The sequence below is a fragment of the Euprymna scolopes genome, chromosome 42 (genome assembly GCF_053919585.1).
Source record: "Euprymna scolopes isolate OS-2025 chromosome 42, ASM5391958v1, whole genome shotgun sequence".
Taxonomy (NCBI): domain Eukaryota; kingdom Metazoa; phylum Mollusca; class Cephalopoda; order Sepiida; family Sepiolidae; genus Euprymna; species Euprymna scolopes.
Window position 1 is genome coordinate 30,895,323 of NC_136523.1, and position 18,406 is coordinate 30,913,728.

An 18,406-nucleotide genomic window follows, 5' to 3' on the forward strand; every position below is an offset into this window, starting at 1 on the left:
ATTAAACTACGCAATTTACACCATTAACGATTACTACATTACCACCTTACATTCATTAATCCTTATCCTTGAGTGGCCTTTGGACCTTGATAACTGGTGACTCCCAAGTAAAAAAAAAGAAAGTAAATGATTAACATATATATATATATATATATATGAGAGAGAGAGAGAGACACACACACACACACACACACACATGCAAACAAACAAAAATAAATATTTTTAAACTTTTGTTTTTATAGACAATTTATTGTACAATAAAGATTTTCATTTAACAAAAAAAATAATTTTTGTGATAAAATAAAATAAAAAAAAAGAAAGTTTTTTCCATTTTTAATGTTTACAATTCGACAGCATTTCATTCAATTTTTTTTGTTGCTTTTTTAGATTTTTATTTAATTTTTGCAATTAAAAGATTTGTTTCTTTTTTTCTTTTTAAAAGTTTTTCTTAGTTTTTTTTTTTGCATTCATTTTTTTTTCTTTCTCTCTGCATACAATTTTCTTTTTTTGTCGACAGTCCAAGAAAACACCGAAGACTCAAGCCAAGAAGAGACACGATATTCATAGTAAATCCTTATAAAGGAAAACATTCACCTTTTTAACTAAAGTTCAACAGCGCATGTCCTTTGTCTCTCTTTTTTTTTTTGTTGTAGAGAAGGTAGGGTCGGGAGGGAGAGGATGACGATGATTAAATTTTTAAGACATTAAAAAAAAATCTGAAAGGAGATAGTGTGAGTGTGTGTACGTGTACCTATATATATATATATATATATATATAGGGGATTAGAACAAGAGTCTAAAGAGCAGAGTATATTTTAATGTATTAGTGCATTCATTAATACAATTAAAATAAAATACAAGAAAATAGTGCTCGTTGTAATGTAGATATATAATAAGCTCGATAGGCATATATATCCGAAACGATCGTACAATTTATTGATTTTGTTTTTCTTCCTTATGAAACCAATTTTTAATTTTAATTATAAATTATCAATCATCTTATATATATATACATATATATACATATATATATATATATATATATATATATATATATATATATATATATATATATATATATATATTAAGGAAAATTGCTCTTTTTGGTACCCCACCAACCACATTGGAGGTTTGGAAGAGGAGGGGCAGTTGATGAGTGTATAAATAAAAATATCCTTTTTTTTTTTTTAATTTTTTGAAGGTGGGTTTAGGGTTCTTGTAACGAATAAGGTGTTTGTACATTATAATTGGATAATTAAAAAATCCAAAAAATGCATTTTAAGTAAAAAAAAAAACCCTATTACATAATTATGTCATGTTGAAATTAGTAGAAATTCTATAAATTATAAAAGTAATGGAATAAAAGATTTGCTAGACCTATTTTTACAATAAAAAACCAACAAAATAAAAAAAAAATTGATTCTTTAATTTTTAATTTGAAAGTAAAGTGAAAACAAGGGAGATAATTCAGTTTGTCATATTTGTTGCTATAGACTAAACCGCAAAACCTACATTGTTCCATAAATTTTATATTTTCTTGTAATTATTTTTATTTACGACATGACATGTAATTATGTAATTCTGTTTTTATTTAAAATGCATGTTTTCTTTTGAATATCCAGTTCTAATGCAAAAGAACCTAATAAAATTCCAAAAATGAGAAAAGATAAACTTTGATAAATTTTCACCCAAAATGGCGGCCAACTCCGATGTCAATGAATTGTCTGACATTTTAAATCATTAATTTTCGTTATATTTCGGATTCACTTATAAAAAAATTTGGTGCTTAATCAAACTGGCACTTATATCAGCAATTAAAATTAAAGAAAATACAGAAATGTTTATATGATATATGTACCAGTCGCGGGATGAAAATAAAAAATTCCAAAAATCACCTAATTTGATCAAGTAGTTTTTATTTTTATTCAAGAAAATAAAATTTTACTCTGTATTGATCAGGATGAAAAAAAGTGTTCAATAAATCGTTGGACAAGGGCAGATGTTCTGTAGTAAAACACAGTCTGATCTGTCATTTGTCAGTAAAAAACAGCAAATTTGTTTTTCGTAAATAAAAAAAAATACTTGACTAATTTTTGTGATTTTTGGAATATGCAATCTTCATTCCGTGACAAGTAGCTACAATATAAAAGTTTTCTTCATTTTTGATTATTGCTATAAAAAATGCTAATCTGAATACACACAAAAAAGAAAAAAGAAAACACTGATTTGATTTTCACAATAAAACTGAAAAAAAAAAGAAAAAAAGTTGTTTTCTATAAACTAAGACGAACTAAACTTTAAAGTTTTGACTTTTGGAGTTGAGGGGTCATTGTTTATATTACTTGTTTTGATCAGACTACTGTTTTCATCTGGAGTGTTATTCGTGCAACCTTTCAGCCAGTTTAGCCTTCGACCGTCCTCAGGCATATTGGTTATTGTTTGGAAACAACATGTTGGTTGTTGTTTTCAAAAACATGCTTGAGGACGGTCGAAGGTTAACCCGACCGAAACGTTGCATGAATAACACTGAAGATGAGAATAATAGTCTGATCAATACACTTAATATATAATATAAACATTTCAAAATAGCAGCTGATTAATTGATGTTATAGTCCCCCCCCCCCATCTTGAGTGAAAAATGACAAATTTATTAATTTAAAAAAATTTTTTTTTTTTTTTCTTTTTTTACTTTCTGGGTGATCAGTTATCAAGACTCATGCTAGAAATTGGGCCCAAATGAGGAATTTTTTTTCAATTTTTAAAAGAAGTGTGTGGTAGGGAGAGATATTTTTACAGACAGATCATTCTTGTGGTTTTGTACTGCACACATGTATGGGTATGGGTTTAGGATAACCAGGATCTTAAATATCAGGTTAGGATAGGTTTTGGAGAAATTAAAATCTTTTTTTTTTAATTAAATTAATTTTTATTAAAATCTTTAATCTTTTTTGATGAAAGATATTTTTTTTATTTACTGAAAGCACAAATCACCTTGAAGGAATTTAGGAGATGCATGGTCACTGGGAAAGGAGACAGAATATTAAAAAAAAAAAAAAATATTTTGAAGTGAGAGGGGAGGTATTTTTAAAAAGCAGTTACCTTTGATGATTTTTACTGGAAAAGGAAACAGGATATAAAAAAAACAATAAAAAAAAAAAAGAAAGGAAATTGCGCCTCTTGAGGTTTGGAAGAGGATGGTGGTAAAACAGTTGATGCAGGGTGTATATAAATAAAAATACTCCTTATTTTTTAAGGTGGGTGTAGGGTTCTTGTAATGAATCAAATTTCAAAATCATTGGATCTTATGGGGGTGGGGTAGATTTTTTTTTTTTAAAGAAGTAAAGGAGAAGGTATTTTTTAAAAACAGTTGTTTGTCATAATTTTAAAATTCTGGAAAAGGAGACAAGATATTAGAAAAGAAAAACTTGCGCCTCTTAATGGTGTTGAAGCAATTGATGAGGAGCATATAAATAAGATGTGTTTAGGATTCTTGCAATGAATTAAATTTCAAAGACGAGCATAAAGAACATTGGATCTAAACAGACAGGAGGTGGGGGATAGAATTTTTTCTTTTTTTTATGAAGTTGGTGGGGGGGGCATTTTAAAAAGCGGTTGCTTCTCATGATTTTGAACTGCACATATGCACGGGTGCAAATTTGGGAAGCTGGAAGAGTCGGGTGGGTATGATTAGGGTTAGGGTAGTTCGGATGGCAGATAAAATTAAATCTTCATTCAATGATATTCTTTAATCTTTATTGGTGATATATTTTTGTTTAAAATTGGAAGCAGAAATCCCCTTTGGAAAATCGAGAGAAGGGGAGGTGTTCACTGGGAAATGGTTGGGGGGGGGGGGATGTGTGTGTGATTATTACCCCCCCCCACACACACACCTTTTCAAAGGCAGTTGCTTTTCTTAATTTTGCACTGCACATATGTATAGATGATGAACATCTGGAAGAGTGACATGGGTGGTATTAGGGTTAGGGTTATTTATTCTTTATTCTATTTAATCTTTTTTACTATTCTTAACCTTTGTTGGTGATATTTTTTATTATTATTATTATCAACTTGAAATCACAAATCCTCTTGGGGAGTTGTAGAGGAGGGGGTGTAGTCACTGGGAAAGGGTTGGGGAGGTGATTATGAGGATGATGAACTGCCCCACCCCCACCCCTCCCTGCAGATTTTCATATTTAACGAAAATACAGTTTGAGCCAACAAATAAAGAGTAAAAGAAAAAAAATGAAGTACCACTCATGCACTGGACATTTCAACAATAGCATCGACTAAACAACAGAGGAGGAGGAGGAGGAGGGGCAAAGGTTGCAGAAGGTCAAAGGTCATTTTTCTTTTTCTTCTTTCCTCAAGTGGTCAAGTTTCATCCACTTAACAGAGAGATTATGAAGGAGGCAGGTGTAATAGATGAACAGGTCCGGTTTGTTTCTTTGTCCTGAGATGTGGGCGAGTGTGCGCATGTTGGGGAGTGGAAAGGTGAAGGAGAGTGGTCAGCTACCACCCTCCCTCTTCCCTCCCACAGCCACCTTCTCAGCAGTTGCTCTCCTCGCCTGCCGTGCTGCCACCTTCCCCGGTGATCCGATGCTGCCTTAACGAACTGACCTCTTCCTCTAGTTGACGGATTCGCTTATCCTTGACGGATACCTGCTCTTTCAAACTCTTGATCTCTTCCACTTGTTGGAAATAGGCTTTGCGCAGCTGCAAAATAAAAAATTAATTCATTAAAAAAGAAAATAAATAAAACCATTAAAAAAATACCACTTCCCCATTGCAAAATAAAAAATTAATTCATTAAAAAAGAAAATAAATAAAACCATTAAAAAAAAAAAAACACTTCCCCATTGCAAAATAAAAAATTAATTCATTAAAAAAGAAAATAAACAAAACCATTAAAAAAAAAAACACTTCCCCATTGCAAAATAAAAAATTAATTCATAAAAAAAGAAAATAAACAAAACCATTAAAAAAAAAAAACACTTCCCCATTGCAAAATAAAAAATTAATTCATTAAAAAAAAAAACACTTCCCTATTGCAAAATAAAAAATTAATTCATTAAAAAAGAAAATAAATAAAACCATTAAAAAAAACACTTCCCCATTGCAAAATAAAAAATTAATTCATTAAAAAAGAAAATAAACAAAACCATTAAAAAAAAAACACTTCCCTATTGCAAAATAAAAAATTAATTCATTAAAAAAGAAAATAAATAAAACCATTAAAAAAAACACTTCCCCATTGCAAAATAAAAAATTAATTCATTAAAAAAGAAAATAAATAAAACCATTAAAAAAAACACTTCCCCATTGCAAAATAAAAAATTAATTCATTAAAAAAGAAAATAAATAAAACCATTAAAAAAACACTTCCCCATTGCAAAATAAAAAATTAATTCATTAAAAAAGAAAATAAATAAAACCATTAAAAAAAACACTTCCCATTGCAAAATAAAAAATTAATTCATTAAAAAAGAAAATAAATAAAACCATTAAAAATAATACCACTTCCCCATTGCAAAATAAAAAATTCATTAAAAAAGAAAATAAATAAAATCATTAAAAAAAGTACCACTTCCCCATTGCAAAATAAAAAATTAATTCATTAAGAAAAAAAAACAAAACAAACCCTTCCCTATTTTTTTTTTTTAAACTAATTTTACCATAAAAGATGTTCGATTGATCTTTGATCTTTGGAGCCTTCTTATATCTTACATTTACAGCAAGAACTCTTCCTTTTCTCCTCAAAGTGTCATATTTGAACATATAAAGAACTTGTAAGTATAAAAACTTTTCCAAAAATTATTGGATTCGGCATTAAATAACCCAAAAGGGTCGATATATCTTTAAGCAAAAACAATCAAACAAAGTATTAGATGGAATTTCTATGGACAGAACTTCTTTATAATGGTTTTCCCATCTGTGGAACACATTACTACGAGACTGCTTCTTTGCTGATTACAACATGGTCATCTTCAAATCCAGTACCAACAAATTCTTGTCAAAAACAACTCCATAAGTAATAATCAATTCAATTCATACTATTCACCAATGTTAGTACTTCCATAGTGTCCCTCATCTTTCCTCAAGTATTTCCACCTCATTATCCTCAAGTGGCTTTTATCATTAAGTGTTGATTCAATAGTAAAAAAAAAAGAAGCCACCATCAAGGTCAAAAGTCACTCAAAGCCAAATTTATTTTAAAAAATAAATAATAAAAAAAAGTAGACAAAACTACAACAAAACAATCCATACACCCTTTTTCTGTCCTATTTATTAAAACAAAAAAAAAAACACTTGAGGATAAGGACTAATGTGATTGTCAATTGGATGTTAAACATTTATGTTTCACAACTGGGAGGTTCTTGGAAATAAACTTTGTTCCTAGAAACTTCATTTGGTCTTAAGTACACAGAAAAAGAAAGGAAAATTTTCTGAAATGGTGAAAGAAGTCGAGTTCTTGCAGTGAATGTTTTATAGGGGAGGGGGGAGATTGGAACTAAGTCAAGCACCTATCCTGGAAATAACAATAGAGTAGAGAAAGTACTAGTAATAAGTAATATCTCTTCTGTGGAGAAGGGCTTGTAGAAAGGAGCAGGGATCATCGCCCACTAGATGGCAAAGTTGGTTTACTTTTTTCACATAAAGAGAACAGAATCACATTTTATTTTCATAACAATATGAGAACCCACGTGACTTGCTCAGAGAGAAGTTAACAATTGTAAATCTCATTTGTGCATACCTGTATCACCTTGAGGTTGCATTGAGGGTAACCATCCTTCTAGGTAACATACCTCCTCCTCCTTTGATTAGCCAAAGAGTGAAATCACCAGAGAATGTCGATAGGTCTGTACATGGTTATTTTTGTAGCCATCTAGAATGCACCACCCCCATCTCCAGCCTAAAAAAAGTTTTTTTTCTTATTCGTTATTTACCCCGAACATGGCATATTACCACTTGGATGAAAGGGGTTACTAATCGAGATCAAATCTATAGGGGACTATGTGGGGGAGTCTGTTTATATTGCATTTAAATTTCTGCATATCAGTAGAGTCACAAAGCAGGAATCAGGAAGGAAATTCCAAAATCTAGCAGTCCGAGCAAAGAAACTATTAGAGTAGAAGGCTTTCCATAGCATCAAATGTTACCATCCATATGCATCCTTCATTCCACTACAGACTGGATTGATTGGTTGTTTTTGTTTTACAGCATATCAACCCTTTTCAGGTTATTTAATGCCGAATCCAAAGATTTTGAAGAAAGATTTTTTAATAGAATATATTTGTTGTTTCCAAGTCAGTTTCTATTTAACCCATAGTTGGGACCCTAACAGGTACTACCACTCCGGGTCAGAGTGGACCTGGGAGCAATGCCAATTAAAGAGTGGCTCCATACTCCCCAAAGCCCGCAAGCTGGGGCCTCGCTACTGGATATAGTTTAAGGTCATATCCAGGACCTACAGACTGGAGGTCATTCTCTAAGGTTTCAGCCATTGCCTTGGATATGCGCATATTCATTTTCTCCTTGTGTCTGTCATGGAGCATAGTGTCATCAGTAAATATATCCATCTCTCATCAGGGAGGTCGTTTATGAATATCAGAAATAATAAAGTTCCAAGGGTTGACCCTTTTATATCATGCTGTTTGGATGTACGGCCATCGAGGACAACCTGGATTTTTCTCTCGTTCAAGAAGGATTTGATTATATTAAGTATTCGTTGCGTAATACTATATGATTAAATTTTCATGAGAAGACTTTCATACCAGATCCTGTCAAAGGCTTTAGACATATCAAGGGCTACCGACCTAGCTTCTCCTCCCTTATCTGTTGCATGATGTATATGTTAAAAAATTACCATTAAGATATATGCAGTAGAACGGGATTGCATAAATCCATACTGTCAGATGGAAATAATTTTAGTATTTACTAAATGGTAGAATACTGTTTGATTGATCCCTCGGACTGATAGACTTTGGAATTGCCTTTCGGATCCCTGCTTTGGTGACTGTACTGATATGCAGAAGTTCAAGTGTAATGTAAACAGACATCTTGCTGCTCAACACACTCCACATAGTACCCATACAAATTATGTCCTATATAGTAGCCCCTACATCAAAGTGACACTGTGACTTGTTTGGGGTGAAAATGCAATAATAAAAAAGAAAAATTAAAACAAACCCAAAAAGCATATCTTCTATAAATATAAAAGTGAAAATGTGTGTATGTATATATGTATGTTCGCTTTTTGTGTATGTCTGTAAAAGGCTTTTTTCCGAGAAGCGGTCGGTCGGCTCACAACTTCTTAAAACATTTTCTATCACATATAAAACATAATATCTACGAGCTAACAATGGAGGTCGCCTATCTATTTAATTTGCTCGACTTTGAAAAGATAAATATTCAACATTTTTCGCTCGCCACATGTGGAATAGGTTTTTTCGTATAATAAAAGCGACACTAATTCTGGCGGTATTTTTCCAGTCGCGATCGCCGGAAATGTCCAAAAGCAATCAGCTTTGATCAATGTGGAAATATTTTCCTTATATCAGACAATTGCTATTCAATTTGGACAATCCCCTTGTTATGGGGAGCTGGCCCCACCCCCAAACATCTTGGGAAAATAAAAATAAAAAAAGCGTTCCTGCATTAAATAAAATACTATCCCGCAGTCAAAGTTGACCTCATTAAGTCATTAAAACGTGCACCTGCCAATTCTAAATAATTAAATAAATTCAAACGTGTTTCTGTTAGTATTTCACGGTGGCCCAGTGGTTAACGTCGCACATTTTTTTTTTTCACACTTTAATTTCCAACTTTGCCTCAAGGGTTCGGGTTTGATCCTCATACTTACCTACCAAAACTTTTATTTTTATTTTAACCCCCCCAGGAGTTTTGATTTACCCAAAACCACACACACATACAAACACCCGGGCAACGCCGGGTACCCCCGCTAGTCATTTATAAACGACAATTTGCTAAAAACTAGTAATGCCATGCATGTTTTCAAATGTTCTATAGGTGCAGGTGTCTCCAAAATCAATTCTTACATTGGCATGATTAGGACTAGTATTTCTCGCCAGCTAACATGTCTCCTGTCTTCCCCTAACAGCTCCATCTACCAACACCTAGTAGCACATGACACCCCCAAAAATGAATTTAGAAACCTATTAATAAAAAAATTGTGCTTCTACAGAATTGAGACGAAATTTTGTAGTCGATAAATGGAATTTTCAGATAAAAAACAATGGTTTCAACTGATTTTTTTGTTAATTCTAATAAGTTACAATAGTGGCTTCCAAATTATGCAGTCGAAATTACCTGAATATCACTGAATTATTAAACAAAAAAACTTTAATCATGTTAGCAGGTGAAAAATTTCCGCCATCTTTGTTTAATTCAAACGGAAAATTACCTCTGTTGAACTCTGTGTTTTATGATCGGTTTCATTAAATTCTATTTTATATTTTCTTTAATAAATAATTTTCGTAATTTTTGGATATAATCATCTTAAAAATATGAGGAATATGTAGATACGATTGTTTTTAGGTGAAATTCAGTTTTACAATTTCTGAAATTTCGTCCTAATAGTGTAGAAGTGTCAAAAGAATAACCGTCTCATATTGTAACCGGCACCTCCCAATCATTGAAGCCCTACTCATTCGGTCCTGGATATGACCTTAAACTATATCCGATGGTGAGGCCCCAACTTGCAGGCTTTGGAGAGTGTGGAACCACCCTTTAATTGCCATTGCTCCCAGGTTCACTCTGACCCAGAGTGGTAGTACCTGTTAGGGTTCCAACTTTGGGTTAAATAGAAACCGACGTGAAAAAAAAAAAAAACCCCAAAAAACAAATAATATATTTGTTTTTTGGGGTTTGAAAAAAAAAAAAAAAAACCCCAAAAAACAAATAATATATTTGTTTTTTGGGTTTTTTTTTTTCACGTCGGTTTCTATTTAACCCAAAGTTGGAACCCTAACAGGTACTACCACTCCGGATCAGAGTGAACCTGGGAGCAATGCCAATTATATATCATTCTATTAAAATTTTTTCTTAAATCACTGGATTCGGTATTAAATAACCTGAAAAGTTTGATATGCTGTAAAACAACCAACCAACCAACCAACCAACCAACCAACCAACCTACTCATTCGCATAAACAAACTGACCATTAATCAGGTTCAATATGAGGGAGAGGGTATGCTTAAATGTTTTTAAACGATATTAATCTTCCAATAAATTCACTAAATGCAATGTTTTAATTCATCACTTGCTTTAAGACAACTCATGGAAGTCAAAAACGTTTGTGGCAAATTTCTTTTTTCTTTTTTAAACAGAACGTTCGAACATTGGCCCGTCAAATGGAAAAAAGAAACATTCAGCAATTATCCTCGCTCTTCAGCGAAACATGCATTTATAAAGAGAAAAACGTTTCATTAAATGCTTGGAGAATTCCCCACGGAAGGAAAGGGACATGTTTTTTTCGTTTTTTTTTTTTTTTTGTGTCTTTGGAATTAAATCATCATCCAGATTCCCCCCTCCCACTAACTTCACAAAAAAGAGACAAAGGACAGGCACTGTTGAACTTTAATTAAAAATGTGAATGTTTTCCTTTGTAAGGATTTTCTATCAATATTGTGTCTCTTCTTTTTAGTCTTAAGTATCATGCTATCCTTAACAAAGATGTTGGCTCCAAGACACATAACCATAAAAGCAACGTCAAGCATAACCAACTAAGGAACAGCTCCCCCTTTCCCTCTTGTCCCCCGCAAAGAAATGAGGGGACAAAAACAAATGATTAAGCAAAGCTTAATCATTTTAAAATCCTGTAATTTAAACCTTTTTTTTTTTTTTTACTCACATTCACCCCCAATAAAGCACACTGCCACTTAGACGTAAGGGGCTACTACTTCGGACCACGCCTAGGAAAGATTAACAAGATGTTGGTTTACTTTACATTTAAACTTCTGCATATCAGTACAGTCAGGAAAGCAGGTAGCAGGAAGGGAATTCCAAAGTCCAACTGTTTGAGCGAAAAAGCTATTAGAGTAAAAAGCCTTCAGGTATTTAGGGACCTCAACAGTGAAGGGGTGTGATTTTACTGCTAAGTGGGTTTGTTGGTGATATGTACGTCGAGGGGGCACAAGTGCAGCGAATTCAGAGCACAATCTATTAAAATACTTGTAAAACAGACACCGAGATGCAAAACCTTTTGAAGCAAAAAATGTCATGCATAACCAACTAAGGAACATCTTTTCCGCCCCTTCTGTCCAGCAAAGAAATGAGGGGAAAAAAAACAAATGATTAAGATTTGCTTAATCATTTTATATCCTTATAATTAGGGTTTCAGTTCAGACAGTTTAATCCTTTCGAAGCCCACAAATCTTTTAGATGAGCGTTGATCATTCATATTATTTAGCTTATTCGAACTACTGTTCTCATCTTGAGTGTTATTCGCACAATGTTTTGCCCAATGTAACCGCCAACCTTCTTCAGGTGTATCTTGTGGAACTCTTGAAACTTTTCTATCAAACTCAAGAATCTACATAAAATTTCAAACGGAACCCTGTATTTAATCCATGGGAGGGAGATACCCTCATTTCATCAGTCATGACCGGATAGAATGATCCGTGGCATAGTGGATAAAGTACTTGGTAAAATTCAGTTGTAAGTTACACTCTTCTGGAGGCTGAAGGTTCAATCCTCAGTACAAGCAACAATCAAAATACAATTGCGAATTACTTAGTACGTTTTCATATGTAATTAATATATTTGGTTATTTGATTTCTTTAATTTTTGAAAAATGAGTCTTTGAATTGGGTATGATCCCCCCCTCCATATTTTCTTTTTGTTTCAGAATCCCAGTAAGTCATATATCCCCCACCCCATGCAGTTCCAGGATATTTCCACCAATTCTATTTATTTACAATCTTTAACATTTAATTGAGATTACAGGTTAGTGTAAATCATCCTACTACTCTTTGGGAGCCATGCGACTCCTAGTTGAGAAATACTTAAGAAAATAAAATTGTTTTCAATTTTAACAAAAACTCAAAAGATTTGCAAAATGACATTTACAAATTTTCATATTAAAAAATAATAATAGTAAATTAAAAAAAAACTGGTAAAAAGAAAACAGGTAAAACCTGGTAAAATAAAATGGCAAGATAAAAACTGATAAAAAACTGATTAAAAAACTGGTAAAATATAAAAAAAAAACAGGAAAAAACCTAGTAAAATACTAGTAAAATAAAATACCGGTAATATAAGAAAAAGTGGTAAGATAAAAAAAAAAAACTGATAAAATATAAAAACTTGTAAAATATAAAAACAAGTTAAAAAACTGGTAAAAATACTGATGAAATAAAAAACTGGTAAAAAAAATCTGGTATAAAAAAATTGAAGTAAAAAATGTAGGGAAGACAAAACGGAAAATAATCAAATTATAATTTTTAAAACATTAAGAAAAAAAAAAACACAAAAAAAAGAAAAAAAATACTACTAGAATGACTAAACGAACAAAAACACAAAAACATGCAGACAAAAAACAAAAATATTGCAAATTTCCCCCAAACATTCACCCCCCTCCCACTTCTCCAGCGTCCAAAACGTCTGAACATCTTCTAAAGAATAATTTCTAATGATTAAAATGAAAAAAAAAATTTTCTTTTACTACTCCCGAGGCAGAGGTTACGTTTTTGATCAAATTTATTTACTGGTCATGCACATCGCTTGACCAATCGTCACCAAACTTGGTCAAAGCATCAATCAGCTAACGAAATTTAATATTGGGATATTTAGATAAAATGATAATTATACTTTTGGTAATAATTTACTTAAAATATCAGTGTTGATTCAATGTTGGCATATCTAGATAACTTTATTTCTCTTCATCGTAGAGACTCACTACTTGGCCAATGTTGTAGCCAATGAAATCCTGCATCATATATGACCATGAAAATTCCTGCTTTATTAAATAAATAGTTTTGGAGTTATCAATGTTTCCATGGCATAACTTTCCCTTCTTAGAAGTGCACGCCTGTGGAACTCTCTTCCATTTGCCTGTTTCCCACCTGACTACAACTTGGATGTCTTCAAGTCCAACATAAACAAGTTCCTGATAAAATAATCCTCTTCACGAATCTCCATTACTAACGATTACTACGATATTATCCCACTGATTACTCTACACGCAATGACCCTTATCCCCGAGTGGCCTCTGGACCTTGATAAGTGGTGACTACCATGTAATATATATATATATATATATATAACTACTTCATTTATTCACATAAATTTAATATACGAAAGTATAGATTTATGCGTAAACTTTAAGTATTTACTTCAAAAGTGCTCAATACGTAGGTAGAGCTAGTTAGTAATTTATAAAATATATATGGCGATTAAGCTACACTGAATATTCTGCGTTTCATCCAACTATAGGATTCGTCAGGCTAATGCGCATTAGCCTGACGAATCCTGTAGTTGGATGAAACGCAGAATATTCAGTGTAGCTTAATCGCCATATATATTTTATAAATTACTATATATATATATATATATATATATATATATATATATATATATATAAGGTGTCTAAAAATGTACTACCTGTTTCGTGGTGTTTTTTTATCTTTTGGTGCGCATTATTAATGTTGTTCGGACAATAATGGTCATCAATTTAAACAGTTGCAAACCTGATTCTTCAATTACATTCGTTTTCTGTATTCGAAGCTCTTCCGTCTCACTCTATGTCCATAAATAAAGGTTTTATCGTCATTTCAAACGTGAATAAATTTTTTTAAACACCCTGTATTTGCGTTCCAAAGTTTAGTTTTGCATTCAAATGACTAACAAAAAAAATAATACTAAAGAAAACAGTTTTGAAAATAAAAATTAAAAAAATAAAAAAGTCTCGATCCAAAGAAAAATGGTGAATGCGAGCCGTGTTAAAATTATATGCACCAATTGCTTTTTAGTGAGAAACGTTCGTGAACGTTTTCTGGACAATAATGGTTATCAATTTGAACATTTGCAAACATGTTTCTTCAATTACATTTGTCTTCTGCTTTCAAAATTATTTTATTGCACTATGTTCATTTAATAAAGGTTTTATAGTCACTCGAAGTGTGAGTACATTTTTAAGACACCCTGTATTTTTCTTTCCTAACAAACGAGGCGTTTATTTCAGCCTTCATATATAAACTCTTCTCTCCATCTCTCTGTCTGTCTGTCTCTCTCTCTCTCTCTCTATATATATATATATATATATACACAAGGGGCGTGCAATAAGTAATGCCCCTGACCCACTTCCAGTTGTCTGATCTAGCTGAAATTTTGCATGTGCAATGATTTATCTCTATGGGTTATGTGGCAAATTACAGCTCTGAATTAATTGTGGTTTCTTTTTTACAGGTGTTTGAATGGAGTCAGGTGTGAAATGGAGCCTGTTCAATGTTGAGCAGTGATCCAGTTTTTGTATTTGAAAGGACGCACACAACAGGAGACGTTTGATGAAATGAAAGAAACTTATGGTGATAATGCCCCATCATATGACCTTGTAAAACGCTGGCATCGTGAATTCAAACATGGCTGGATTGGTTGGTTGGTTGGTTGTTTTTATTTTACGGCATATCAACCCTTTTTGGGTTATTTAATGCCGAATCCAAAGATTTTGAAGAAAAATTTTTTTTAATAGAATATATTTGTTGTTTTCACGTCGGTTTCTATTTAACTCATAGTTGGGACCCTAACAGGTACTACCACTCCGGGTCAGAGTGGACCTGGGAGCAATGGTAATTAAAGGGTGGCTCCACTCTCCCCAAAGCCCACAAGCTGGGGCCTCACCACTGGATATAGTTTAAGGTCATATCCAGGACCCCCATTGAGGGACTTTTACCGTCTGCAGGGGGGCAGTCGGCATATTCTAATGCCCCACCGACAGAGCCAACATGGCTGGAAGTATGTGGAAACAGCTCCCAGACCTGGTCGCCCCCCCCCTCTTCTGCCATTGATGAGGCATCTGTCCGTCAAGTTGAGGCTGCCATTTTGGAAGATTGGCACATTACTATTTGCCAAATAGCCCAAGATGTCAAGATTAGTACAGGGTCTGTGGAAACTATCATTCATGACCATATGCATATGCATAAGGTGTCTGCCAGATGGATTCCCAGGTTGCTCACACCATTCCAGAAGCGAAAACACGTCGAGTGCTCAAGGATGAATTTGGAGATGTGCCAAGAAGATGAGTCAAAGTTTTTCAAAAGACTGATTACACAGGATGAAACCTGGGTCCATCACTATGATCCAGAGACCAAAGCTCAGTCAATGCAGTGGAAGCACTTGGACTCACCACCTCCAAAGAAGGCAAGGGTGCAGCCCTCTGCTGGCAAGGTCATGCTCACAGTCTTCTGGGACCAGGACGGAGTAGTGATAAAGGGTACCACAATTACAGGAGCCTATTATGATTCACTTTTGAGGAAATTAAGGGAAGCTATCAAACTTAAGAGGTGGGGCAAGATCAGCAAAGGTACCCTCCTTCTGCAGGACAACGCTCCGGTCCACAACTCGCATGTCGCCAGATCAGAAGCACGGGCGTGTGGTTATGAAATCCTCCCCCATCCTCCCTACTCTCCTGACCTTGCACCCACTGATTTTCACTTCTTCCCAGCTATGAAGTTATTTTTGAAAGGAAAGCATTTCCCCAGATGATGCAGCCTTGATTTCTGAAGTCACGTTGTGGTTGGAGGACCAACCTGGGATGTTCTACAAAAACGGTCTCCGGAGCTGCATTAAACGATGGGAGAAATGCATAACTCCGGGTGGTTCCTATGTAGAGAAAGACTAATAACTGTGCCAAGTTTCGTTGCTCTACTGCTATGGGAAGTGGGTCAGAGGCATTACTTATTGCACGCCCCTCGTATATATGGTGCCTAAGAATGTACTACAATAACCTGTTTCGTGGGGTTTTCAAATCTCTTGGTGCCCATTATTAATGTTTAGAGCTATGACAACAGAATATTCTTATTGTTTTGACTCTCGCGTATATATCTGACACAGTTAATCAACCGAGAACCACATTACTCTATATAAAAACATAAGATATCAACGGATACACACTCGAGAGTAAAAATGATGAAAACAATAAATAAATTAGCTACAACCACTATATACGATTTCCCCCACTCTTTATCTGTGCCTAAATTCAAACGCAGGTTCCCTGAACAAAGCTTCTCTCCTAGAACTGCCTGCCTATGGAACATTGTTTCACTGGCCTGCTTCCCAACCAATTACAATATGGTAGCCTTCAAGTCCAATGTAAACAAGTTCTTGTTGAGCCGTCCTCTTAAATGATCCAAATTCTACCCAATCTACACCATTAACGATTACTACACTACCACCTTACATTCATTAACCCTTATCCTCGAGTGGCCTTCGGCCCTTGATAAGTGATGACTAGGGTTATGATATTGTTTTGACTCTCTAGTATATATCTTACACAGCTAGACACAGTTAATCAACCGAGAACCACATCACTCTATATAAAAGCATATAAGATATCAACGGATACACACTCGAGAGTCAAAACAATGAAAACAATATGTTGTTGTCATAGCCCTGTTAAATTTGCAAACATGATTCTTCAATTACATTTGCCTTCTGCTTTCGAAGCTCTTTCGTTTCACTCTATGTCCATAAATGTTTTATCATCATTCGAACACTGAGTAAATTTTTGTAAGCACGCTGTATTTGTGTTTCAAAGTTTAGTTTCTCATTCAAACGACTAAGAAAAGTAAAAACCAAAGAAAACAGTTTTGAAAATTAAAATTAAAAAAAAAAAGCCTCGATCCAAAGAAAAATGGTGAGTGTGAGCCGTGCTAAAATTGTGTGCATCGATTGTTTTTAGTGACAAACGTTTGTGAATTCAAAAAAATTTTTTTTTAATGTAAATTTTATTTGAATCCCCTTTTCTATATAGATACACCACAGTTAAGTGAAAATATTTTGACTTCTTGCATGTCTGTATGTTTCTCGCCCCTACATAACTTACACATTATTTTTGTTTACTATTAATCAATCTTTTTGTTGTAAAAAAAAAAAATACAGATACACCACCAAAGTTAAAATAAAAATATATTAAAAAATCTAACGATGATCACGTATATTAAGCTACTTGAACCATTGCTTATTGTCTTTGTCATGAAACGTCATAAGAAACAGATAGTGTTACTTAAGTTTGTGACCCCAATTACGTTCTAGGATTTCTTGTTTGATTCATTTCAAAATTGCTTTTGAATATAATAAAGAATATTTGTAAACTTAATTTTTTTTCAAATGAATATTTACTTTTATGAATTTTGCATATAATTTTTCTTCCAAATAGATATGTTTATTTAACATATATTTAAAAAAGTTCATTTACATATATTTAAAAAATATTTATTTACATATTTTAAAAAAGAGGTTATTTACATATTTTTAAAAATGTTTATTTACATATTAAAAAACTGCTTTGATTACATATTTTAAAAATTGTTTATTTGCATTAAAAAATTATACTTATTTATATATTTAAAAAAATAAGTTTTATTAACATATTTTTAAAAATACATTCATTGCCATTGCACATAGAAATAACTTTTTCATTGCTTTCAACGTAATAGATGTACTGAGACTAAAGCCGCTTTCAGAACTGCCAGCAACCATTGTAAAAAAGTAATAAAGAATGCAAAAGAGTTATATGTTCAGTCCGTCAAGTCCAAAGTAGCTGAGCAGCGGCTTGGTTCCCACCAGTTTTGGCAAATAGCAAACAGAATCTTGAACAGAAGCGTGTGCTCTATCCCAACTCTCATAAATGGACCTGAGATAATCTCGTCAGCATCAGATAAAGCCAAACTCTTTGCCAAGAACTTTGCAGCTAATTCTACCCTTTGCGACCAAGGCTGCCAACCTCCAATATTTTCTCCTGTATCAGAAAACACACTATGTGATATACAAATATCTGTACGTGATGTTGCCAAGCTAATCAAAAACCTTGATTCCAGTAAAGCAACTGGCCCTGACGGTATTCCAATTATAGTACTCAAAAGACTTCAACCAGAACTTGCGCCCATCCTTACAAAACTGTTTAAACGTTGTCTTAAGGAGAATTGCTTCCCGTCACCCTGGAAAATCTCATCAGTATGCCCCATATTAAAAAATTCAGGTGATCGCTCATCTCCCTCACAGTACAGGCCAATAAGTCTCCTGTGTGCCATGAGTAAGTTGCTGGAATCTGTGTTAAATAGAGAAGTAATCAACCATCTTAGCAAAAATAACCTTCTTAGTGACACGCAATATGGTTTCCATTCTGCCAGATATACAGCAGATGTGCTTACAGTTATATCGCATAGGATTA

The 18,406-nt window shown here is 33.4% G+C and overlaps 1 protein-coding gene across 41 annotated transcripts in view; it reads right to left on the bottom strand.

The window, feature by feature from the left end:
• Positions 1-217: 217 nt before the first annotated feature.
• The window catches only part of LOC145266992 (coronin-2B-like), a 370,386-nt gene continuing 352,197 nt past the window's right edge, over positions 218-18,406 (bottom strand). For all 41 annotated transcript variants that reach the window (XM_080122885.1, XM_080122872.1, XM_080122882.1 and 38 more), the window contains one exon: positions 218-4,713. In XM_080122885.1, coding sequence (XP_079979011.1) covers positions 4,546-4,713 — 168 coding nt within the window. In that variant the 3' untranslated portion in view covers positions 218-4,545. The remainder of the gene's footprint in view (positions 4,714-18,406) is intronic.